Source organism: Phascolarctos cinereus, unplaced genomic scaffold (genome assembly GCF_003287225.1).
Source record: "Phascolarctos cinereus isolate Bilbo 61053 unplaced genomic scaffold, phaCin_HiC Scaffold_8;HRSCAF=390, whole genome shotgun sequence".
In the NCBI taxonomy this organism is placed as follows: Eukaryota; Metazoa; Chordata; class Mammalia; order Diprotodontia; family Phascolarctidae; genus Phascolarctos; species Phascolarctos cinereus.
The window spans coordinates 53,432,232-53,459,010 of NW_027556291.1; the positions used below are offsets into that span (position 1 = coordinate 53,432,232).

Below are 26,779 nucleotides of genomic sequence, written 5' to 3' on the forward strand. Positions count from 1 at the left end.
TTCCCTCGTGTTCTCCCTTGTTAGGGTTGCTATCTCTTCTCTCTCTCTCCTCCTCTCTAAGAGTGGGGGGTGGGGAGAGGGGTGCACGGGTTGCTGTTCAGGCTTGTCAGGGAGAATGCCAGGAGGCCTTGCAGTTCCCATTTCCCCTGCTAATTCAAATCCTCCCTCCACTTTGAGAATGGACATAAACTCAACCATCCAGCAATCAGCCTCTTCCAGCTCCAGTCACAGACGTCTAACTCCCTGCTCCCACTTTTCATCTCTGGGTTGTTTGCTTGCAAGAAATCCTTACTAATGGCCTCCATCTTCATTAACACTCCTGCTGGTCCCAGGCTCCATTCCTCTCCTTCTCCTTTCCTAAACTACCCCTCTTCCCCTTCAGGTGAACTGCCTCCGTGCAAACCAGGGCTACTGCAAATCCAGGATTAGGGGTAACACCTGCTTCTGCTGTGATCTCTACAACTGTGGCAAGTAAGTAGTGAGCCTTGGGCAGGGCTGGGAAGGGAGTTGGAGGGAATTGTCCCTGGAAGGGAGGAATGGCTACCCCCATTCACCCAGCCCTGTGATGGGGGCAGCTATCAAAGAAGCAGAAGATGTGGTCACAGAATCAATCGGTCACTGAGCATTTATTAAGCTCATAAGCACCAATTACATGCCAAGCATAGAGTCACTAAAAGGGAGAATTGGAAGGGACTACAGAGGCTATCTAGCCCAACCCACCCATGACAGGAATCTCCACGAAAACGTCCCTGACAAGTGGTCATGCAGCCTCTGCTTGGAGAACACCATACAGAGTGCCCACCACCTATTGGATCAGCCCACTACACTTTGGGACACCTCGAATTATTAGAAAGTTTTTTCTGACATCAAGCCTAAATCGAGCCTCAGATTTGGGCCCAATGGTTTGTAGTCTAGGTGGGGATATAGATTAGAACACATAGGTGGAATATGTCAGGCTGTGCACGCTCAGGTGGTGTCAACTGTGTATGGAAAGCCAGAGGGGACGTCAAGCAATCAAGAAGCATTTATTAAGCCCATGCTATGTGCCACCACTGTCTTGGGTGCTGGCAACATAAAGACAAAAGATGAAATACTCTCTACTCTCACAGAGCTTACATTCTGATGGGAGAGACACAAGTACATATGTAAGTAGGTTTAGAATAAATCGAAAGTTAATAAATACAAAAGTAATTCAATACTAGAGAGGTTGGGAGGAAGGGAATGAGCATTTGGGGTGGGGTGGGGATCAGAGAGGGCTTCCTGTAAAAGGGGATGCCTAAACTGAGTCTGGAAGGGGGACATGGAGGAAAGAAACCATGAGTGTGGGCTGTAAATTGTTCTAGCAGAGGCCACGTGTGGACCTTGAAATGGTACAGTTGATCTCTGTTATTAATCTTGCTAATATTTCATCTCCAGGATTCTTCTTGTGTTTATTCAGGGAGTTCTGGGATCTTGGGGTCAGCTCTTGCCCCTTTCCCTGGAATGTTGCTCATACAGACTTTGGACTTTGTTCTGTGTTATTGTTCATTAGCCCCTCCCCGACTTGAGCCTGGGAGCACGAGGGGAGAGCCTTATTTCAGGGAGAGACTTACTAGTCAGTACCTATACTTTCTTCAAAACTGTCTCTTTCATTAGATTGGAGATGAGGTTTAGGGATTCCTGGGCTTTCTATAACTTACATGCTCCCTGCCCTTTCTGAACATAGTAAACTGAGTGTTGGCCATAAATCTGCTTTATGATTTCTCAAATGTTTGACTTGGACCTGTGATCTCCCTTATGTGGGTATTCCTTCTAGCAAAACAGATCTCTACTCATCCATTCCAGCCCAGACTGGGAGATCCTTGTCCTTTTCCTCCCATAAGTCTACATGGAATACTCCCAGTGTTCTGGGGGCCTTCCTTGATAAGAATGGAGCATACCAGCACCTGTCAGCATGACCAACCCATCTTTTTCACTCAAATATTTCTTTAATAACTTGATTTCTTCCATTTCTTCACAATTCCTCATCTGTTGTAATCTAATACTCACTGTGTGCTTTGGGATTTCATTGCCCTTGGGGAAATGCCCATTTTCAGTTCTCCTAAGATAGTAAGGTTATATGTCCCACAGCCATACTACAACAACACTGAAAGAAATGGGCCTTTGTTTCTGGGAGAAGTTTGGAGCACTGAAAATTAAGCTCAGTCTCCCAAAGGCAATCCTACGGGCTCTCTTCTTCTTCTTGTTAAATTGTGGCCCCAGTTCGTTGTCCATTTGCAAGGTCTATTACAAGGTATATTTGGGTGTGTATATACACATACATACATACAAAAATACTTTCAGGTTTAAATTTCAACAAAAGGGTAAACTGAGGCAGATCTCCATGCAAGATAACATTTATTAGCAGGGGAATGCTACCTGTCAATAAAAGGGTCAATGGCTTGCCTCCATTAATGCCAAAGACACCAAACAAAAGGCCAGTTCCCCTCATACAGGTTTTGGGGAGTACAGAACAAAGAAAAACAGGGTAGATGACGTCATGGAGTTAAGAGCAACACAATTGGTTACAGAGCTGAGGCACAGGGAACTACATGATTGGTTGGAAATTTGGTAATGGGGGCTAACAAAGACCCGCCTTCCTTTCTCATGAGACTAAGAGGTCCTCTTTGTTTGAGTCCAGGTGTGAGATAGTGGCTCAGACTTTTGGACAGCAAACCAGATATCCTTGAAGCATAGTTTGGTGGCATAAAGACAACAGGCCTAAACTCCCTTTCTGTTCACACACAAGGTTAGCAAAATTCCTTGAGGCAAGGATAGGTGTTTTCAAATTTAACCCATTATAGGCCAGCCGAACTCTGAACTAAGTTCAGAGACAAAGCAGCATGACAGTTACAGGACAAAATGAATTCATTGTAAATAGGCTCAATAAGAAAATGATATAGGATCAATCTTAATCTTCTGCCGTACATATTCTGAGGTTGTGTATGTATGGGATGTTGTGTGCACACCTGTCATACACACACATACACACACACACACACACACACACACAAAGAATGAGGCTCAATAGGTTGTTCTTAAAACTGCGTATCATAGTCTGGACAAGTAGGCAACCTTCATCCACTTGATCTTTCCTGGGTTACCTGATCAGGCCAAACTCTTTTCTGTCAGGGCTTGGTGCAGTCAACATGTCGTATGCAAATGAGATTGCTGGGCCTCCCAGCCTCTCTCTCTGGGGAATCCCCCTTGATCTTGGATGTTACACTAGATCCCTTCCATGACAGTGAGGAGCACCTTGGCTGAAGATATAGCTCTCTGCTCTCTGCCTCTCCTCTTATTAATGATCAAAGAAGCTGTGCTTATATCTTTCCTATTACATGTCCTATAATTTCGATGCATAGAAGAGCCCTTGTTGGAGGACACTCTTTAAGATCACATTTTCCCCGTCAACTCAAATGCTTCTTTTATAGTCCCCAAGCAGCAAACACAGCAGGATCTTATTTTCTCTGTCTTCCATTGTGTGCTGGTAAAGATGTGGTGTACTAGGAAATATCACTTGCAGAAACCTGCTTTTTCCCTTCTAAAACTTTCACCAAGTGTGTGAAGATGATTCTCATAAAATATATATATATATATAGATGGGAAACTAGGCATGTAGGTTGGTCATTATTTTTGTTCTCTCAGTTATCTTTATTTTTTTTGGTATTAATAAAGCCTGAGATTTTTTCCAGGCTTTTAGTGTCTTCCTCTCCCTCAGATACCATGAGAACCAATCCCTCATGATTATACCACCTCCCGACCTCATCCAGACCTCCTCTTGTTCTGGTCCAACGGTTTTCCATCTTTGTTTTCTTCGATGTCATTCCTATCTCCTCTATCGGCCCGTGCAAAAGACTTCGAAGTTAAAGTACAGTGTGATGACTCTACTTCTTAATGATGAAAAGAGCGTGTTGAAAATATATCTCTTTTACAGATCTATCTATCTATCTGTATATCTATCTATCTATCTATCTATCTATCTATATCTTTTATATATCTCTTCCTTTTGTTACCCTTCATCCAGCTTCATCCTTAAATGCCCCCAACGCTACCTGTGGCTGCCACATCTCTCTGTGGACTGGGGTGGATTTTAGGCTCTTTTGGGTCTCTGTTCTGGCCACTGATTTATACCAGTTGAATTTTCATATGAAATAACAGTAATGGTGCCAATGCCTTTTCATCTATCCGTATCCCATTTTAGCATTAATCATGTGTCTAAAGAGGTCAGGTTGGAATTGTTTTAATTGTGTATCGGATTTTTTTACTCTGTCTTCTAGATATGTATTGATTTTGAAAAATACAGTGCTCTCTCTGTACAGATGGCTGATTGAGGAATGACTTCCACATTATAATCAGTCATTTCCTGTCTATTAAAATATAATCAGTTTCATTTTTGTGACATTATTAGGTGCTGACCATGCAATGTATTTTTTGCCATCTTCACCTATTTTGTCCTTTGTGCTGAAGTCACCACAGCTGGCCCTTTTGCTTTCTCTTGGCCAGATGTATAAGCATTCTTTGTTTTTTATTCGCTCGGGTTTTCCTGCCCTCCTGTTCTTATATACATATATTTGTTTCTCACTAATTCTGCCTGGCTTTGCTTAAAGGGCCCTATGTCTCTTGCTCAGAAGGTCCCAGCATCACAGTTTTCTTGATAGTTAATGCATTTGGACTCGTGGCATCTTACCAGTTTTCTAATTCATTCTCCCCTGTATCATTTGAAAAAAAAAAAGACATTCAAACAAATAGAATAGCAAATAAAGCAAAAAGGGAAAATGCCTTCTTGCTGGTCTTGTCCCAGTCCCCTCCTAGTAAGAAATTTGCAGTCCCTATAAAGTATATTGGGTACACTTAGATATCTACAAACATACACCATAAGCATCATAATTTAGGATATAACATGCTCAGTGAGTCAATAAGCATTTATTAAGCTCTTTCTATATACCAGGCACTGTGCTGAGTGCTGAATACAGGTGAAGCATTTATTAAGCTCCCCCTATATGCCAGGCACTGTGCTGAGGGCTGAATATAGGTGATCGTCCCAGCTACATAATATAATACACATGTAGATAACCAAATACAAAGCTTTCAATTCTGTTGGCATTTATTAAAAATCTACCAGGCCCTAAGCCAGATGCTGGGGATGGATGCAAAGACAAAATCATTCCTACTCTCCAGGTGCTTACATTCTGTAGAGTGGCTACAATATACACGCAAGTAAATGACTGCAAAGTGATACAAAGTAAAGTAGCTTGGTCCCTGGCCCTTTGCTAGTGGCCCATTGACAGATCTCTACCCTTGGTATCTTCAGATGTACCCAACTGCAGTCCTAATCCCAAACTTGTGAATGGCCGGGCCTGACTGTCTTCATCCTCAGTGCCTCTGCTCTGCAGTCCGAATTCAGAGCATATGGGTATTGCCTATCCCTAGCTCCAGCTCACATAAGTGGCCTCTGCCCCGCTAGAGCCCCCGACCACTGGGGGTTTAGGTAGGAAATTGGGCTGCCTTTAGCTTCAGCCTTCCCACAACCCTGTCTAGACAGAGATTCCCCTTGGGCCAAGAAAGACTCAGTGGCTTTTCCTGACCTACCAACAGTTAGGCTCCTCCTCATCTGAATCATTCTCTGGACCCTCAATTTTGTGAGCCACTGTTTTGTAGCATAGCTAGCCTCAGATCAGGAAGATGTAGGTTTTAATCCTGCCCTTGCCACCTCTTGGCTGTTTGACTCTGGGCAAATCATTGTACCTCTCAGTGTTCCCACTTATAATCTCTCAGATGATAAGTTTTAGAATGGGTGCCCATCTTCATTGGTGGAGGCAATGACCTCAGTGGGAGTTCCTTGACCAATGAAATCATTGATGTGATTCAAAAAAAGCCCTACTATTGAGAGAGTTTTATTACTTGCAAAGGGTTTTATGTGCAACAATCCTGTAACTGTTATGGGGATTATTTTCCCCATTTTGCAGATGAGGCAACTGAGGCTGAGAGAGGTGCATTGATTTGCTTGTGGTCACACATCTAGTAAATCCCTGAGGCAGCACTAAGGTGGCAGGTCTTCATGACTGGGCTACCCTGTCTCAACATGGACTCTATTATCCTTTGAGTCAGTTGATATTTCAGTAGCATTAGCTTTGCTTCAAGTACAACATTACTGGCTTTAAGTGTCTAAAGAAGAGAAAGAGGGCAATCATAGTGTTCTAGATCTGGGGTCTAGATTTAGAAGAGGAAGGACCCTCAGATGTCCTCTACTCTAGTCCCCTCACTTTATAGAAGAGGAAAGTGAGGCCCAGGGAGGGGAAGGGACTTGGCCAAGGTCACACAGGTAGGAAGTGTTGGAGGTAGGATTTGAACCCAGGTCCTCTGACACCCTTTTCACTGTACCAAGGGACATTTTGATTCCACTTGGTAGGAACGTCATATTAGGTAGGGCGCTTGCAAAAGCTGACCACTGTCAGTCTCAGAATACTTTCTGAGTAATGAGATTAGTACATTGTCTGTGCTGAATGTTAGCCCTTCACTTGCATGAAGGTAGGGAGCTGCCTTCTGGTTGGAAAGCTTTGGAGGCCCCTTCCAAGGACAAGGTCACTTAGAGATTAGCCCCAGCTGTTCTGCAGGGAGTCTGCAGCCCATTCAAGGCCCAAGAGTCAGGAAGCAGTAATCCCATAATAGAAGGGAAACATCTCTGTAGAACAGCCGCTATCCAGTACCAAGGTTTTTTCAGGACAGCTAAAATTCAAACCTGACCACAAGGACTAAATATAGCCACTGACGAGCCCCCAGGGGCAAGGGACCGTGGTTTTGCCTAATGCATGCGTATATGTCTTCCTCACCTATTTTTAATCAATTGCCAGCTCCCCCAGCACATTTCCTGGAAAGAAGGCCAAGAAGAAAAATGTCGGGAGAAAAACGACCAGGTAGTCATTTGTATGGTGCTACGGAAACAATTTCCACCATGCTCTGCCCGCCGAAATTCGCCAAAGTCAGTGGGACACGGGACTGTGTTATCAGAGCGTCACAGAGTCAGGGGAGAAGAGATGTTGAGCCCAAAGGGACCTTAGAGGCCATCGACTCCAACTCTCTTATTTTATAGAGGGGGAAACTGAGATTCGGGGAGGGGAAGTGATTTGTCTAAGTCATCCCTAGGCCCCTGGATCTAGAGCCAGAAGGGACCTCCGAGGCCATCTGGTCCAGCCCCCTCATTTTAGACACAAGGAAAATCGAAACTGAGAGGGTTTAAATAATTCGCCCAAGGACACACAGCAGGTTTTGAACCTCTAGACTTCCTAACTCTAAGGACTTAGCCCATACTGTATCTGTTATACCATGATGCCTTTTAGAAAGAGCCAGCATTGGCTCCTGCCTTAGGACCATAGAACCCCAGACTTGGAAGAGATTGGAGAGATTGTCTAGTCCAGGGATGGGGAACCTGCGGCCACATGTGGCCTTCTAGGTCCTTGGGTGCAGCTTTTTAAAGACCAAGTCCAAGTCTTACAGAACAAATCCTTTTATTTTTAAGGGGATTTGTTCTGTGAAGTTTAGATTCAGTCAGAGGGCCATACTTGAGGACCTAGAGGGCCACATGTGGCCTTGAGGCTGCAGGTTCTCCACCCCTGGTCTAGTCCAAACCTTTCATTTGACAGATAGGATGATCAAGGCTCAAAATGCTTATACGACCTCTCATTAATACATCCCTGTTCCAGGCCTTTATAAACTAGACACTGATGCAGAAATATTGATTAGTTTTCCCCAGATCGGACACATGAGTTGAGAGCAAAGAAGAGGGAGACAAACCTAGGGTACTCATTCTGATGATCACTCCAAGAAGCAGCTAGGTGGCCCACTGAATGGACACCTAGGTTTGGAGTCAGGAAGACCTGAGTTCAAATCTGGCCTCTGGCATTTACTATTTGTGCAACCCTGGGCAAGTCACTTAATCTCTCTCAGCCTGTTTCTCCAGCTATAAAATGGAGATGATAATAGCACCTAACTCACAGAGTTGTCAGAATCAAATCACTATACATATATATATATATATATATATATATATGTATGTATATATGTGTGTGTATGTATATAATATTAGGCATTAATATGTCATCTAATGTTAGCTGTTATTAATGTCATCCTGCCTCCAATGCTTAGTAGCTGTGTGACCTTGGGCAAATTACTTAACCTCTGTCTGCCTCAGTTTCCTCATCTCTAGATTGAGGGTATTGAGCTGTATAACATCTAAGGACCCTTCCAGCTCTGCATCTATGATCCTAGAATCCTGTGAACTGACCATTCATTCACACACACACACACACACACACACACACACACAGTCTCTGCCTCCAGGAATTCATTATCTAGTTGAGGGGAAAAGATACACCAATAAGAAACCATTAATAACAGTACAAGGCAGTATATTCCAGGCCAAGATGGGTGGCACAGATTGTACCAGAAGTGGTCAGGGAAGTTTGTATTGTTGGAGAGGACAGAGCTTAGCTTAGAAGGATAAAGAGGACTAGAACAGGTGAATGGAAAAAGAAAACATGAGCAAAGGTTTTGAGTTGGAAATGAGCATGATATGACCAGGGACCAGTGAGGAGTTCAACCTGGCCAGAGCAGAGAGTTCATATTGGTGAGGAGTGAGAAGTAAAGATGGAAACGTGGGTTGGAACCAAATTTTTGAATACCAGGAGGAGTTTGGAATTGATATCTTGGGTCCTGAGGAGCCACTGAAAGCTTTTGGATAAGGGGAAACTATAAAATGCATGGTGGTGGGGCAGCTAGGTGTTGCAGTAGATAGAGCAATGGCCCTGGATTCAGGAGGACTTGAGTTCAAATCCGGCACTTACTATAACATTTACTAGCTGTGTGACCCTGGGCAAATCACTTAACCCCATTGCCTAACACCCCCCCCCCCAAAAAAAAAAAGCATGGCGGATGTAAGTAGGTTGAAGCATGTTTACTAATGGTGACTTACATACGAGAAGTGGAGTAAGATTGGTGAGGACATCTGTGTCTACTAAGGGAAGTGGGCTGGTCATGTGGCAAATATTTGGGATGGCAGGTAGATAGCCAAAGGGTTCACTGGTACTCCAGTATACTGAAAGAACCAGAGGGGGGGCTTCCAACACCTAGGCTCAGAAGATCTTGGATTGAGAGCTGAGAGGGACCTCCCAGGCCACCTAGACCAATCTTCTCATTTTTCAGGGGAGGAAACTGAGGCCAGGGAGGGAAGTGACTTATCCAGTCACATAGCTAGTGAATAAAATATCTGAGGCAGTATTCAGACATTGGGTTATACTGTCTCCAGTTCCACTGCCCTAGCCGTTATAACAATGTCATGCTCCTTGAGTCCTCTGTGAAGAATTCTTGAAGAAGGCATAGAGGGGTGAATCCATGCATGAATGTACCCATCAGTGAAGGGAATATTCAGAGGTAGGAACACACAGATGCATCGGAGCATTAATGCAGCAGCTGTGTGCAAGCAGGGGTGGATTACAGAAGGGAGACACTGGGGGCAGAGACTGTTTCAGGAGGCTATTGTAAGAGTCTAGGCTACGAGGGCCTGAATGAAGTTGATGCCCATGGGAGCAGAGAGGAGGGGGCAGATGCAGCCACCATTTTGAAAGAATATTTTACTTTTTAAATATTGATCAGCGAATTTATCCAGATAAGAACAGAGTGCCCTTTGTAAGACACCGAATCTGTATGGTCACTTTGATTCTACTATCAAAAACCCCACCAAATGTAAACAAACAAAAGAAACCCCATCCACTTGGCAAACCATTTGAAACTGAATCTGGACTCCTTTTAGTGAACACTAACACACAGCATTAGCAGATAAAGTCGTCTCAAAGCCAGGCAAACCTGGGCTCCCAGGCCCACTTCTGACACATACTGACTACGTGACCAGGCACATCATTTGTTCTCTTGGTATTTACAGAGCAGGTGCTGGCTTGTATTAGTGGAGGGAATTTCCTCCTCTGGGAGTTCGTTCTTCCAGTAATATCCACAGAATGAGTCCCTATCCCTACCCCCTCAAAAATCACAGCATTAAAATAATTTCTGAACTGAAAATCCTGAATACTAACACATCCTTATAGTCATGGGCAAACTCTTTTCTAGGCCTTCACTATTCTAGCATCCAGAAGGACAGATTCTAGCCTCTGGGATCAAAGGTTTGATCTAAAGAACCTATGATTTGACTCCTGGTAAAGAGGGGAGCAATTCAATGCTCCCCCACCAACAATCTGCAAAGGAGGTAAATGGTCAGTTGCAAGGGATGTCCCATCTCTCTCTGTTCTTCAGGAAACTTCAAGGGCTCTCTGGGATGTCAAATCCAGATTTCACTGCCTGGTATCCAGTGCCTTCCAATGTCTGGCCCCAACCAGCTCTAGCTTTATCCTCTGCTGCTCCCCAGTACATTTTTCCTGTCCCCTTGTCCCCCTCTCCAAATTATACCACCCAGCTCAAATCCCCATTGCTTTAGGAAGCCTTGTAGGACTACATTGGCCCATACTGATTTCTCCCATCCCCAGCCTTCTATGATATTGACACATAGAATGATTGATCTAGAGCTAAAAAGGTATCTTTCATGTCATCTGGTCCAGTGCTGAACTGTTGTTCAGTCTTTTTTTCAGTCGTGTCCGACCCTGGAGATTTTCTTGACAAAGATATAGGAGTGGTTTGCCGTTTCTTTCTCCAGCTCATTTTATAGATGAGGACGCTGAGGAAAACAGGGTGAAGTGACTTGCCCAGGTTCACACAGCTAGTGAGTGTCTGAGGCCAGATTTGAACTCAGGAAGCGGAGTCTTCCTGACTCCAGGCCCAGCAGTCTATCTCCTGTAGTGCCCCTTAGCTGCCCCAGTCCAGTGGTATCAAACTCAAATAGAAATAGGGGCCACTAAACCCCCATTTCTAAGGGTCACAGCAGATGGCATCTCAACTTAGAAAACCACAAATTGAAATCATCTATGTTTTATTGCATTTTAATTTATTTTGTTTTAACATTGCCCAATTACATTTTAACTTGCTTCAGGCACCACTGGGGCCACCCAGGCCCAGGCTGTGTTTGACAGCTCTAATCTCGTCCATCTCCCTCATTTTCCAGATGGGAAAACTAAGGCCCCAAATGAGTAAGTGACTTCAAATCCAGCATCCTTTCCACTATACCCTGGTCAGTAGTACCCCGCTTGACATTTGGTTCCAGACACCACTCCTTGCTGTCTGATTGTTGTATGTATATTAGTCATGCCTCCTCTAAAGAGGAAGCCGCTGCCTCCTCCTCCTCGTCTTTGGTCCACCTGTAGCACTGAGCCATCATACTGGCTGCCCTGGAAGTTATCCATACTTAAGGATGGAGACATGCTCACCGTTATTGGCTGTACTTAGTATCTGTACACTTGAGGAAGTAAGCAGTAGGCACACTTAGCCACATAAAGAAAGGCCAGGTTTAGAAACTGGTATTGCTGCATCAGGAATTGGAATCATTGAATTCACTCAATATTCATTCATTCATTAATTATTAGTTAGTAATTCATAAGTTAATTATGAATTAATCATTAATTCAACCACCTACTGTATTCAAGGCACTGTGCTAGGCCCTGGGGATGCTAATACAAAACCAACAAACAAAATCAGGAGGATCATAGCATTCGGAGCTGGAAGGGACCTTAGTAATTATATGGCTCAACTCCCTCATTCTACAGAGGCAGAAACTGAGGCCTAAGAAGGGGAGGTAACCTGCCTGTGGTCCCATATAGGATTCTAGAACTAGACCTGGAGGGGATCTCAGAGGCCGTCTTCCCTCGTTTTACAGAGGAGGAAACTGAGGCACAGGGAGTGGAAGGGACTTGTCCAAGGTCATACAGCTAGTAAGTAGCAGAGGCAGGGTTTGAACTCAGGCCCTTAGATTCCACTACCTCTCTCCCTGTGTATCCACCTTTTATGAAGTAGATATGTTACTGAAAAAAGTTCATACATCACATTTTGGTCTCTTGAGGAATATACAGAATGTGCTAGGGAAACTCACTAGTTAAAGGAACTATAAAGTTCCTCAAGCATACAAAGTAAGCATGTCCTACGTGACTGGGTTATTGAGTTCGATTTTTCTTAAGGTAGGATCTATCAGCAATATTCATCTCAATATGTGGCGTTTAGGTTCGTAGGCTTAAACCCAGAAGGGACCCTCAGACATCATCTATTCTAACCCCCTCATTTTGCAGATGAGGAAACTGAGGCCTGGAGAGGGTAAATGACTTGCCTAATGTCATATGGCTAGCAATTGAGTTGGGATTCGAATGCAGGTCTTCTAGTCTCCCAGGCCAGGTCTCCCTCTGCTCTGCCATGCTGCTTTTCATTCAAAGGGCCATGGGCTGCCAATATCATCGTTCATTTTCCTGCTTTAACTCTCAACTAACTCGGCCTTGCCTAAGTAGACAGAGACCAACAGCTTGGGTTTGTAGACTCCTAGTTCCAAGAGCTGGAAAGGACCTCAAGAGAGCATCTGCTGTAGCTCTTGGCCTTTGGACAGGTTAGGCATGTCTTCCATTTATAAGTCATTTGCTAGATGAGACAACTGAGGGAGAAGGAGGGAGGTGCCTTGCCTAGGGTCTCATAGCTAGTAAGGGGCAGAAGTGGGAATTGAACCCGGTTTTCTCTCACTCTAACGCTAGCTCTCCATCTACTACACCATACTGCCTCTCATGATACAAACCATACCTTGGATTGATATAGTGTCTTATTTCCAAAATGCTCTTATTTCCAGGACATCGCTCTGTGCTTTTTATCCATTGGGCCATTTTATCCCCATGCCTATAGGACAACCTAAGATATGCCTGAGAAACTCACGTATGTGTCTGTATGTCCTCCTTTTTCCCCATCTAGCCGTGTGGAGATCTCTGGAGGCTATTACGAATACATTGATGTCAGCAGCTGCCAGGATATCATTCATCTCTACCACCTGCTGTGGTCGGCCACCATCTTGAATATAGTGGGACTCTTCTTGGGAATCATCACCGCGGCCATCCTTGGAAGCTTTAAAGATATGGTGAGGAGAGAAGGGGGGTGTCCTGGGACACAAAACATCCTGCTTGTTATGCCCTGGGGGAGGGGAAAAGAATGAGACCCAAGGTTTGGAAACCAGGTAATCTGCTTTGGGTAGGTAATGTTCTGAATGGAGGGACGGAGTCAAAGAGAGAGGGAAGGAGGGGGAGAGAGGGAGAGGGGAGGTGCAGCATGGTATCATCTGAAGAATCCTGGCATCGGAGTTAGGATACTAGTCTGCCTGGGGTGTCTCCATGAAAGTATGAAGGGGAGATAGTCATCTGGGAACGGAGTGGTTGACTTCTTGGCACATCCATGACGTTAAAAAAAAAAAAAGATGAGTAACTCTTGGTCAAATGTGTATTGTCTCCCTCTCTTCAAATGTAAGTTCCTTGAGGGCAGGAACTATCTCTCTTTTTTGTACTTTTGTTTCCAGCACTTAGGACAGCTCCTTCCTATGTACTTAGGAAGTATTTAGTAAATGCTTTGTCCTTCATTTGTTTTATTAATTATTCCTCCATTCATTCTTTCATTCGTGGTGTGCTCCACCGGAGGCCCTCTCCTGGTTGCCTTCCCCTGGAGATGTTCCAGTCTATGAGAGTCCTTGAGATGTTTCATTCTGAGTTAAACTGACCAGTCCAGTGCAATATGTTGTCTCTGACAAGGAGCTGAGGGCTTATTGGGCTTCCCCGGCATTCATTTTGCCTCCCCTTGGTCACCTGACTTGGTTCATTTCTTCACTTCATCTGGCCACCTTCTCCCCAGCCAGCTTGCCACATATGTCCTTCCATTGCCCTTTGGCTCAAATATAACTTTGATTCTTCCGAGACTGTGATATTCCAAGAACTGACACCATTCAGCACTCCTGGTAGGAAGATTTCTGTTGAAAAGTTAGGTCTTTGTTTTGGGGAGTAGTAGGGTCATTTTTCAAATGCAATTCAGCCCACAGTTCTCCTGCCTGTTCACACTACTGAACCCAGATGACCGTCCATCTGCAGGGCCTAAGCTATATGCCCTGATGTATGTATGTATGTATGTATGAGCTTTTATTAACTACTGTATGCCAGGCACAATGCTAAGGGGTAGAGAGAGGAAGGTGAGAGAGACAAAGGGAAGAGAGGGAGAAAGGATATTGGACCTGGGATTTCCCAGGTGAGGAAACTCCCTCCACCAATGCAAGTTGGTATCTTCTCTGCCAGGAAGTTATAGCGTATTCCCCATGGTAACAATGTCCACAGTGTCTCCTGTCCTAAATGCTAGAGGGAAGAGTGCAGGGGTGGCCTTTCTGCCTCTTCCTTGCACAGTAATTATCATATAAATGCTGACCTCTATTTTTCTCCAGTGGAATAGCCTCATTTCCAAAATCCTTTAGTGACTGGAAATATTGGTCAGTGGGATTTCGCTGGGATTTTCCCCCTAGTTTTGCCCCAGACTTTGTCCAGAGAAAGGCTTCTTTTTGTTAGTGAAAGTCAGGCCTTTGGCAAACTGGGAGAGCAGGCCCAGCTGGGGCCTCCCTTTCCTGGCCTTTTTTTCCGCCTTTGATGCCTCCCTCCTTCCCCCACCCCAGGCCATTGGTGCCCTGATCCTCACACAAACCTGCCTTACTCATCTGTCATTTATACCTGGCTTTAAATGATCCCCTACCCCCAGAGCTTCACATCCCCAGACTTCCCAGCTGGGATGCTGGAGGGCTTAGTTCTCTGAGAAAGGAATTGCAGGTCTCTGTGAACTGTGGGGAGGGGGCGTAGGGCAGTTAATGAGGCTTTCCTTTGACCCACACACCCTCTGTTCCCCTAAGGCCCAAGGATGTTTGGGCAGGATGTTAGTGGTGGGACTGTGTTAATGGAGGGGTGCCCACCACCTGCTGCTGCCTCTAAAGCATATGAATTCCCCCAGTTCTGTGTCTACCCTCCCTCCCAATACCTCCTGCTTTCATTTTTTGGAAAACCAAAAGGATTCTGGGAGGAAATAGATTTGTGTCACCTCTGAAGGAGCAAAACTAGAGGAAATTTTAATCACCTGTGGTCATGCAGGTGAAGGATTCTTGGAAAGATTTGGCTCTTGAATTGGGGCTCCCCCTGGAAGACCTGGAGAGAGAAAAGGAGAGGGGAGAGCAGAGGAGTCTGGGTAGGATCCGGAGTTCATTGATTACTGTGGATTTCCATTGAGAGGGAGCTGCATGGCTCCTGTTAGGGGAGAGGTTCTCCATTTCAGAGGATTCTCACATGTGAAGTGAGAAGAAATCTCAGAAACCTTCTCTCTAATCATAGGGGCATAGATTTAGAACCAGAAAGGACCTTAGAGGCCTTCAGTCCCTGACTACCAGTTTTATAGGGTAGGAAACTCAGTCCCAGAGAGGTGATGCGACGAACCCAATCTGGTGTCCTGACCAGTGACAAGACTTAAATTCAAACCCAGAACCTCAGACTCCAAGTCAGTCTTTCTTCTATGATTTATACCAGGCTTCCTCTTTAGTAAGGCCATGAATTATTCTTAGGGGATACCCATGATTAGTTTAAAGTATGAGTGGCAGGACCACCTTATATGTAATGGATGATACACTCTCTGTCTCTTGATCTGAGGTGCCTGAAAATTAGATGTCAGTCTCCAAGCATTTATTAAGTACTTACTATGTTCCGGGCACTGTGCTAAGTCCTGGTGATACAAAGAAAGGCAAAAAAAAAAACAAAACCAGAGACTCTGTCCTCGAGGAGTTTCCATTTTACTTTGGGAGCCAAAACATCAATAACTGATGTATACAGATATACAAGAACAAGATATATACCGAGAAGGTAGAAGGTGATCTTGGAGGAAAGGCATTGGGGTGGAGTGGGAGATGGACTTGGAGAAAGCACAGAAGGTAGGATTCCAGCCAAGTCTTGAAGGAGGCCGGGGAAGCCAGGAGGCCAAAGTGAGGAGGAAGAACATTCCAGGCATGGGGGATGGCCATTGTGGTTAGATCATAGAATAGGAAGAGGAATAAAATGTAACATGGGGAAAGGGAAGAAAAGCAAATAAGCATTTATTAAACATGTCTTAGGTGCCAAGCACTGTGCTTTACAAATATTTTATTTGATCTTCAGTGACCCTCAAGGTAGGGAAGGGGTCAGGTGGTGAAAAAAATGAAAACAGTCAGTATTTATTCCTTCAGGCAAAAGCAATTGGGAGGCCCGGCCCAGTAAGTCATGATGTCTTAGTGCAGGAATTTTTGACCTTTTGGGGGTCCTGGACCCCTTGGGCAGTCTGGGGAGGCCCTTTTCAGAATCATGGTTCTAAAAGCATCAAATAGAGAGGAAGACAAAGCCAATTATATTGAATTACACTTATCAAGAGACTTTTTAAAAACAAGGTCGTGAAACTTAAATTAAGAAGCTCTACCGGCCTTAGTGAGAATGAGATCCCTTTGGAAGAATCCTTGTGGTACAGTGGAGAAAACCCTGGTTCTGGGATTACAGGAAGTGGGTTTCAATCCCGCTTCTGACAGTTACAACCTGTGTGGCCTTGGGCAGGAAACTCCCTTCCCCTCCCTGGGCCTCAGTTTCCTTTTCTGTAAAACAAAGGGGTAGACCGAGTCAGTTGTAGGATTTAAAGCTGTGAGAGACCTTGTAGATCACCTAGTTCAGCCTCCTTTTAGATGATCATTAAGGTTCTTTCCTGCCAGGAGTGTGCTAGTAAATATTTAACAATTGTCTGTCCAGGAGGGAAAATGTATACAGGACCCATTTTTACATTTAATCTACATTATTAATATTTTTTCTATCACTTTCTCAGACCTAGACAATAAATCAAGCCCTGATTTGTAGCATTTACCAATTTCTGAGATACACATGCTCTCACTGAAAATTTCACAATCAGCTGTCAGAAGCCAGTTTGAGCTGACTTCAGCACAACTCTGCTTCCAGCTCTAAATGCTATGATTTCCTGATCGTAAGATATAAGATGGTAGTCATGGCCACTAAGGAAAGACTTGACTCGCTTTGATCACTCTACCAAAATAAGAAAAAGTCAAGGACAGTGATGAATTCTGGTTAAGAAAAACCTTGACCTAAGTCAGGAGGATAGAGGTAGATCTCGCCCTGCTGAGAAGGGAGCCAAAGATGGGCAGCCATCGGTAGAAAATGAAAATAGCTAATCTCAGGCTGGAAATAGCCAAGAGTATTAAATAACAGCCCCAGATTGGAAAAGCCAATAATAGGATCTTTTTTACCTCACAGAGCATTCTTTTATTGCCTTTATTATCTTTTTTTAAAAAAAAGAACCGGGCTTTAAAGAATCAGCAAACCATCTAATCCAGCCCCTTCCTTTCCCATCTGTCTAAACTGGGCACCCAAGCTAGTGGCTGAGTTAGGACTCACACCCAGGTCCCCTAACCCCCAGGCATGTGTTCTTTCTGTAACATTGTGGTGCCCCTTGTCTACATGGTTTTTAGAAAACAAAACCATCCCCCAGCCCATTCAACTTTGCACAAGTACAATTTATGGATTGTTTGATGTTTTTTAAACAGACTCCTACAATTCCGGCAATGAACTGTTCGGTGGAAAGTGCCCATCCAAGGGTCTCTTACTATTCACGGCCTCAGATAACATCGTACAATACTTACTACCATAGTACGCCCCGTCTGCCACCCTATTCGGCTTACGACTTTCAGGTATGTGTCATTAGGAAATGGCTCCTTTTCTTCCTTCTTTCCTTTCCTTTCTTCTCCCTGCCTCCTTTCTTCCTTTCCTTCCCTCCTCTTTCCTTCCTTCTTTCCTCCCTCCCTCCCTCTCCTGTTCTCCCTTTTTCTTAATAATCACTTTAAAAGAAATTTGTATTTTTCTCTTTGGTTTTGACATGACCTTCATTTCCAAATAGATCCCTCCTCACTCTTCTCCCCTGGCTCCCTCTGTTTCAAAGCAAATCCAGGCCCTTATCAGTTCCCCTTTTTTCAGAAGCCCCCGTATGGCTAGTGTGACATAGACAGATGTTATCCCCAGCCACTGAAGTTCTTCTCACATGACCTTTCAGCACCTGTGTGGTTAAAGAAGCAACTCAGGCCTTGCATTGCCCTAGTTTGTATCACTCTTACTAAAACGGCAAGAAATTGATATTCTTCTAATTGGGTTAACTTTGGCATTCCCTGGCTTGGGGAATTCAGCTATGCCGCCTTAGACTGGTTTCTGACTATGAGCTTGGGGGACGGCCAGCCAAAATGCCCAGAGACCAGAGATGAAATGTCATGTGCAAGGGACATCAAGGTGGCCAGTGTCCCTAGATCACAGAGTATGGGGGCAGGGAGGATAAGGTATAAGAAGACTGGAAAGGTAGAAAGGGGACAGATAATGAAGGGCTTTGAATGTCAAAGAATTTTATATTCAGTACTAGAAGTAATAGGGAGTCACTGCAGTTTTGGGGGGTGGGGGGAAAGGGTCAGTCTTGTGCTTTAAGAATATCATTTTGAAGGGGCAGTTAGGTGGTGTAGTGGATAGAGCACCAGCCCTGAAGTCAGGAGGACCTGAGTTCAAATCTGGCCTCAGACCAAACACTTGACACTTACTAGCTATGTGACCGTGGACAAGTCACTTAACCCCAATTGCCTACAAACAAAAAAACAAAACAAAAGAAGGACACTTTGACAGCGTAATGGAGGATGGACTGGAGTGGGGAAACACTTGAGTCAAGCAGACCAACCAGCAGGCTATTTAATAGTCCAGGGGTGGGGTGATGAGGGCCTGCAACAGGGTGGTAGGAGTGTCAGAGGAGAGAAGGGGGTGTACATGAGAGGTGTTACAAAGGTGGAAGTGACAAGATGACATGAGATTGGATATGAGGAGTGAGAGCTGGTGAGGAATCCAATATGACTCCTAGCTTATGGGCCTGAGGGACTAGGAGAATGGTGTTACCCTCTACTGTCATGGAGAAGGTAGGTGGGGGGAGGGTTTGGGGAAAAGGTAATGAGCTCTGTTTTAGACATGTTGAGTTGAAGATGTCTACTGGACATCCTCTTTGAGATCTCCAATTGGCAGATGGAGATGGAAATCAGTAAGGAAGTAGGCTAAGATAGCAGTCTCAGTTTATCTTTAATTTGAAAGTGCTGAGTTACTAAACCAGCTCATTCAAAACATCATTCAAAAGAAATAAGATAGTCAAAAGGGGAGGGAGAAGTCAGGGAGTGGGTGAGGAAGTATGGTATATTAAGATATACTTATGTGAAGAAATTCAGAAACTAGGGGAGAGGGAATATAGAGGAAAGCTGGGCATGGTCTGAACAGTACCCTAGATTTGGAGAAAACAAATTTCAAAAGATTTGGAGGAAAGATACACAGGATCCCATGGAAATTTTATAGAGAAATTCAGCCCAGAGAGGTTGGGAAGCTCTTAAAGGGAATTCTGATATTGCAAAGCAGAACATTGCAACAAGAAGGAAAAATGGGATTTGTCTAAAAAGACAGATGTGGCTGCCAACTTAGTTTTTAAATGAGATCTGTACAGGGGCAGCTAGGTGGCACAGTGAATAGAGCACCACCCCTGGATTCAGGAGGACCTGAGTTCAAATCTGGCCTCAGACACATAACACTTACTAGCTGTGTGACCCTGGGCAAGTCACTTAACCCCATTGCCCAGCCAAAAAAAAAAAAAGAAGAAGAAGAAGAAGATGGAAGTAAGTCTGAGGAACACAGGATGAGTATAAGGCTTGTAAAAATAAGGTTAGGAATGCTGAAGCTAAGGACAGCAACTCCATTTCCAGGCAACATCAGTAGAAAAGAAAGGCTCAGAAAAGGGATGTAGCTGCTGCTGGGAGTAGATGGGACGATGATGATAAGTGACAACAGAGAGGAAACAACACTGGTTCTTTTTCCTTTTTTTTGCTTTTTGGCTAGGCAGTCGGGGTTAAGTGACTTGCCCAGGGTCACACAGCTAGTAAGTATCAAGTGTCTGAGGCTGGATTTGAACTCAGGTCCTCCTGACTCCCAAGGCCAGAGCTCTATCCACTGCGCCACCTAGCTGCCCCTAAACTGGTTAATTCTTACTTTGCTCCTGTTTTCTCTGCCAAGGAGAATGACCCTTGTGCTAGAAATGCCAGAACAAAAATGGCTAAGAGGGAATTGATACCCAAGGTGAAGAAGAGAACCCCTAGCTGACCCTCAATGAGTTCAAGTTGCCAGGTGCAGAGGATGAAAGAATGGTAGGACGTGATCGCTAAGCCACTATTAGTGATATTTTCAAGACTGTGGAGGATGGGAGAGGTACCATGGGCCCAGGGAAAGTGACTGCCCCAATTTTCAAAAAAGGGAAGAGACCAGAGTATGTCAACTATAGGTCAGTGAGCTTGACATTTATTCGTGACAAAATTCTAGAATGGATCCTTAAAGAGATGGTTACTGAACATCTAGCAAAGAAAGTAATGATTATGAAGAGCCAGAGGGACTTCTTCTAGAACAGTTCATGCCTTGCTAATCTCATTTCCTTCTTTGGCAAGGTTGCTTAACTAGCAACTCTCAAAGGAATGCCGTGAATACAGTTTACCTGGCTTTAGCAGGACATTTGATAAAGTCTCTCCCCAGGGTCTAGGAGCAGATATGGAGACATGGGGATTAGGCAGTAATCCAGGTAGATGGTTTTGGAACTGCTTGGATGGCTGGGCTCAAAGAAGAGTTGTTAATGATTTGCTCTGACCGTAGCAGGTGTGTGGTACACTGCCTGGGAAATCTGGGCTGTTTAATATTTTTATCAGTGACTTGGCTAAAGGCAGAGATAACATATGTCACTTTTGGAAATAACACAAAGCTAGGAGGGTCAGTTCACACACTGGATGAGAAGTTGGGGTCTGAACAGATCTTGACAGGCTAGCACACTGGGCCAAAGAAGATGAAATTCACCAGGGACAAATGGAAAGTTTTACATTTTGCTTCAAAAAATTAAAAAATCACAATTAGAGGGAGAGACCTGGTTAGACAGCAGCTGGTGGCACAGTAGATAGATAGCTAGGCCTGGAGTCAGGAACACCTGTGTTGTTCAGATCTGGCCTCAGATCCTTGCTAGCTGTGTGGCCCTGGGCGAGTTCGTCTGCCTCAGTTTCCTCAACTATAAAGTAGGGATAATAATAACACCTACCTCACAGGGTTGTTGTGAGAATCAAATGAGATAATATTTCTAAAAAACACTTACTACAATGCCTGGCATATAGTAGGTGCTATATAAATGCTTCTTCCTTTCCTTTCCATTCCCAGTTTGCCTGGAGCTCAATATAAATCAGTTGTTGTTCAGTTGTTCAGACTCATATCTGAGTCTTCATGATCCCATTTGGGGTTTTTGTAGCAGAGATACTGGTTTGCCATGTCGTCCTCCAGCTCATTTTACAGAGGAGGAAGCTGAGGCAAACAGGGTGAAGTGACTCGCCCTGAGTCACACAGCTAGGAAGTGTCAGAGGCCAGATTTGAACTCAGGAAGAGGAGTCTTCTTGACTCCAGGCCTGGTGCTCTAAGCCAGGGTGATCTTGGACTACAAGAAGAGAGAGAAACTGTAGCTTCCAGGAGTGAGTTGATGATCTCTTTCTTCTGCCCTTGGTCAGATCACACTGGGATTTAGTACTCAGTTCTATGCTCCACAGATTAATAAGAACATTGATAAGCTCAGAAAAATGCAAAGTGGTGAGGTCCTGAAGTCCATGTCATATAATAAGGACTAAAAAGTACACATGTAGGGGGCAGCTAAGTGGTGCTGCAGTGGATAGAGTACCGGCCCTGGAGGCAGGAAGACCTGAGTTCAAATTCGGCCTCAGACATTTGACACTTACTAGTGGTGTGACCTTGGGAAAGTCACTTAACTCCATTGCCTAGCCGCCCCCCCCCCCCAAAAAGAGCCTGGGGTCTAGGAGAACCCCTTGGGGAAGACCCATAGTTAGGGGGTGGGATGTTGATGATGAACCAGCAAAGGAAGACTGAACAAGAGCGGTCAGAGAGGTAGGAGGAGAAGCAGGAGGAAAACTCGAAAGGACAAAGTATCTAAGAGGTGAGGGTGGTCAGCAATGTCAAATGCAGCAGAGAAGTTGAGAAGCAACAGGGATGAGAAAAGACCATCAGATTTGGCAAATTGGAAATCATTGGTAACTTTGGAGAGTGAAGTTTCAGTTGATTGGTGAGGTTGGAAGCCAGACTGGGCTTCCCTCTCTGGGCCCCTGTTTCTTCCTCTGAAAAACAAAGAACCAGATGACTTCTAAGGGACCTTCATCCTCAAAATCCCTTATTATTTCAAAGGTCCCTTCTAACTCAAAGCCCCATGAAACTAATAATAGCTAACATTTTTATGGTGCCCAGTATGTGGCAGGCACCATACTGGCTGCTTTATAATTTTTATCTCACAAGAACCCTGGGGGGTAGGTTCTATTATTCACATTTTTACAGATGAAGAATCTGAGGCAATTAGAGGTTAAGTGATTTGGCCAAGGTCACATATCTAGTAAGGGTCTGAGGTTGGATTTGAATTCAGGTCTTTCTGACTCCAGGTCCAGACTCTATTCACGGTGTCATTTAGTTTCCCCTAAATAAGACTAAAGAAGCAGCAATAAATACAAGAGACTTCACTTTTTATAATATAACATAGCAAGTATGGGCAGCTGGGTGGCGCCATGGATAGAGCACCAGATTTGGAGTCAGGAAGACCTGAGTTCAAATGTGGCCGCAAACGTTTATTAGCTGTGTGACCCTAGTCAAATAGCTCTTTCACTTACTAACTATGTAACCTTGGACAAGTCCCTTAACCTCTCTGGACCTCAGTTTCCTCATCTGTAAAATGGGGATTATAATGTGAGTATCAAATAAGATAGAAATTGTAAAGCACTTAGCACTGTACCTGGCACATAGGCCCTATACAAATGTTAACTGTTATTAATAAGAACAGTCATTTGTGAGGATGAAATGAGATAATACATGTAAATTACTTTGCAAACCTCAAATGCTATGGAAATGTGAGCTTAGTGTTAGAAGTTCATATGTAGTAGGTATTTGGCATAGTAAACAGGGGCTGGCCTTGCAGTCAGGAAGCCCTAGGTTCACATTCAGTCTCTGCCCCATACTGGCTGTGCGCTCTCTTCAGCCCTCGTGTTTACGGCAGTCAGCCACAGAGCCCCAACCTGCTCTTCTGGAGTGATCACTGAGGGTAGAGCAGGGAGCTGAGAGGTATAAACTTCCATTAAGAGAGGATCACTCACGACCCATTTTAGCATTTCGGCAGCATCAGTTGGCATTGTGTGGCGTGATGGCATACACAGTGCAAAGTGCACGTGCTTTGTGTTCAGGTCCAAGGCTGCAGTGAAATTGCACGGTGCAATACGGACGAGTACTGCCAGAAACACCTCAGATTCATTATGTGTTTGATTTTTAATTAATTTTTGGTTATTGTATGCTCAGAAACCTTTTACTGTTGCCAAATTTTTCGCAACCCCCATGGGGTCGTGACCCACAGTTTAAGAAGTGCTGGTTTAGGGTAGTTTGCTTGGTTTTTCTTTGTTACAAAGGAGAGTTCATTCTGAAAGGGAAGATGTGTGTTTTTCCAGAATCCCCCATGATATAAAGACAAAAGGCATCAATAAAAATGTTGGTTTGTTTTTGACAGAAAAGAGCTCAGATGAGCAATTTCTCCTGAGTATCCAAGCTCAGCTTTCTGTCGATATTCTCAGTCTAGTTTTACCCAGTAATAGTAACTGACATTTTAAAAAACCTTTAAGGTTTGCAAAGCAAACATTATTTTATCCTTTATTTCTCTGTGTAAATGCTTTTTCTCAGGGCCACAGATCTAGAGCTGGGAGGGACCTCAAAGGTCCTCTAGTCCAACTCCCTCATTTTACAGAGGAGGAAACTGAGGTCCAGAGAGGTTAAGGGACTTGTACAAGGTTACATAGTTAGTAAGTGAAAGAGCCAGGATTAGAAACCAGCTCCTCTGACCCCAAAGGAGTCAGCATCCTTCCTACCGTACCACACTTCTACATTCATTGTCACTTCCCAGGGACTCCCTGAAGCCCCTACAATTGAATTTAACCCTCCCTTGACTGTAACAAGGGCAGCTAGGTGGCACAGTGGATAGAGCACTGGCCCTGAAGTCAGGAGGACCTCAGTTCAAATCCGGCCTCAGACCAAACACTTGACACTTACTAGCTGTGTGACCCTGGGCAAGTCACTTAACCCAATTGCCTAAAAAAAAAAAATCTCAGGGATAAATCCTGTGTCTTCCCAATGTTAACAATTAGTTGTTTAATAATCATTTCTCTCATACATGCATACACATATATATGTATACATATTTACACACGTACATAAAATCTTAGGGCAGCTAGGTGGCACAGTGGATAGAGCACCGGCCCTGAATTCAGGAGTACCTGAGTTCAAATCTGGCCTCAGCCACATAATACTTACTAGCTGTGTGACCCTGGGCAAGTCATTTAACTTCATTGCCTAGCCAAAAAAAAACCGAAACAAGTATAGTCAAGCAAAAGAAATCAACACCTTGGCAAAGTCTGGAAATGTCTGCCTCATTCCATACCTGTGGCCCTTCACCTCTATACTTAGAGATGGAAACCATGATTGCCTCTCAGTCTTCAGAAGTCGAGATTGGTCACTGGTCAGAGTTTTAAAGTCTTTCAGAATTAATCAGAGCTCTGAGCTTTTTAATATTGGTCTCCTTTACATTCTTATAGCCATTTTGGAAATGGTTTTCCTAGTTCTGCTCACTTCCCTCTCCATCAATTCATAGAAATCTCTCCACCTTTCTCTGAATTTCTTTATATCCATCAATACAGCAATCTTTTATTATATTCATAAATCAGGCAGTATGAAAAGAAAAAAGAGCACAGAATCTGGAGTCAAAGGCCCTGGGTTCAGATCCCTTCTCTGATGATGATTATCTGTGTGATCTTGGGTAAGCTATGGGCAAGAAAGAGCTGGAAGACTTCATCTGAAAAATGGGGATTTGGACTGGATGGCTGGCCTCTGAGATTCCTTACAGTTTTAGATCTAGGATCCAGTGGTATGACTTAATGTCCTTGTCTGTAAAATGAAAGGGCTGTAAGTGACTTCTGAAGGCCCTTCCAGCTCTTGGTTTCAGATCCTATGAACTTGTTCAACTGTTCCCCAATCAATGGGCACCCTGCTTTTCCTTAGTCCTTTGTGACTGCGAAAATTGCCGCTGTGAACATGGTGCCATCCTGTGTAGTTTTACTAAAGGAAATAGCAGTCTTTACTTGGAAAACCTGAAAGGACAGGAGGAGGATCTGTTTCTGTTCCCAGATAAATAAAAAGCTGTTAGGAGAATCCCAGGTCTGTCTGTAAAATCTCCAGAAGTGCCAGTCCACTAACCCCGCCCCCCCTGCTACCAGCCATGCTCCACTGCATCCAATTACAGACCAGCCTCACTTCTAGCCAAAGGATGTATCTTTTTAAATGTTCATCTTGTGTCCTGCCAACGGGCCATTACCTGCCAAGGAGAGCCTTTATGTGACTTTTAGTCAGGCAGGGTTAGTTTTTCTCTTGCCTCTGAATGTTGGGACGAAAGAGGAGAAGGGTGGAAGAGAATCCCTGGCGATAGCCCCTCATGCTGGACAATATTATTAGTTTTCCAAGTGGAGTCAAGTCAGTAAGCATTTAGTAAGTGCCTACTGTGAGCCAAGCACAGGAATAAGCACTGGGGATGCAAAGAAAGCCAAACCCCAGTTCCTGATCTCAAGGAGGGGCAACTAGGTGGCACAGTGCTGGGTCTGGAGTCAGGAAGACCTGAGTTCAAATCCAGCCTCAGATACCTTAGCTGTATGACCCTAGGAAAGTCATATGACCACTGCTTGCCTCAGTTTCCTCATCTGTAAAATGGGGATGATAATAGCACCTACCTCCCTGGGTTGTTTTGAGGATCATGAGGTAATAATTGTAAAACACTCAGCGTGGCATATAGTAAACATTATATAAATATTAGCTATGATTCATAAGGAGTTCATAGTCTAATCTGGAAACACAATTATGCACAAATAGGATATAGACAGAATGAATCAGAGATAATCTCAGAGGGAAGGCTGTAGTATTAAGAGGAATCAGGAAAGACACTTCTAGAAGATAGGAGTTTAGCTGAGGCTTGAAGGAAGCCAGAAAACCAAAGATAAGGAGGCAGAGAATTTCAGGCACGGGGACAGCCAGTGTTGGAAGATGGTACATTACGTGCAGTGAGGAAAGTTGAAGAATATTTCCAAGTGTTGATTTGTGAGCATTTAGAAAGGGGCAGTGATTACGAAGCATCAGAGTAGCTTCAACTGAGGGCAAGTCATTCCAGACTGACTTCACCCTTTTTTTCTTTGTGGGATTGAGTATAGTTAGGTGGATTGACGAGACCCCCAAAGTAGCCATTAGTAACTCAGTGATTTCCCCTTGGAGGGAACCCTCTAATGGAACACCCATGGGATCTGATACTGGTCCTGTGTTGATCACCATTTTTATTGGTGATTTGGCTTGTCACTTTTGCAGATGTTGTAAAATAGGGATGATGATGATGATGATGATGATGATGATGATGATGATGATGATACCTCCCTCCCAGGGTTGTTGTAAAGATCAGACAAGATAAATTATATAAATGGTTTATAAACCTTAAAGTTCTAAAGAAATATTGGCTGTTATTACTAGAATCAGAGTGATGTCCTCAACAAAAGTAAGGGTATTTGGAGAAGGTGGGGCAGGGGTGGAGGGGATGTTTAGGGCAAAATATGATG

At 44.2% G+C, this 26,779-nt stretch overlaps 1 protein-coding gene across 3 annotated transcripts in view; it reads left to right on the forward strand.

Annotated features, from left to right (window-relative positions):
* TMEM255A (transmembrane protein 255A) overlaps window positions 1–26,779 on the forward strand; it is a 91,809-nt gene that overhangs the window by 51,953 nt on the left and 13,077 nt on the right. For 2 of the 3 annotated variants that reach the window (XM_020975140.1, XM_020975143.2), the window contains exons 6-9: window positions 383–471; window positions 6,870–6,932; window positions 12,895–13,057; window positions 17,558–17,701. In XM_020975140.1, the coding sequence (XP_020830799.1) occupies window positions 383–471; window positions 6,870–6,932; window positions 12,895–13,057; window positions 17,558–17,701 (459 nt within the window). The remainder of the gene's footprint in view (window positions 1–382; window positions 472–6,869; window positions 6,933–12,894; window positions 13,058–17,557; window positions 17,702–26,779) is intronic. The other variant, XM_020975141.1, reaches the window with a different exon arrangement.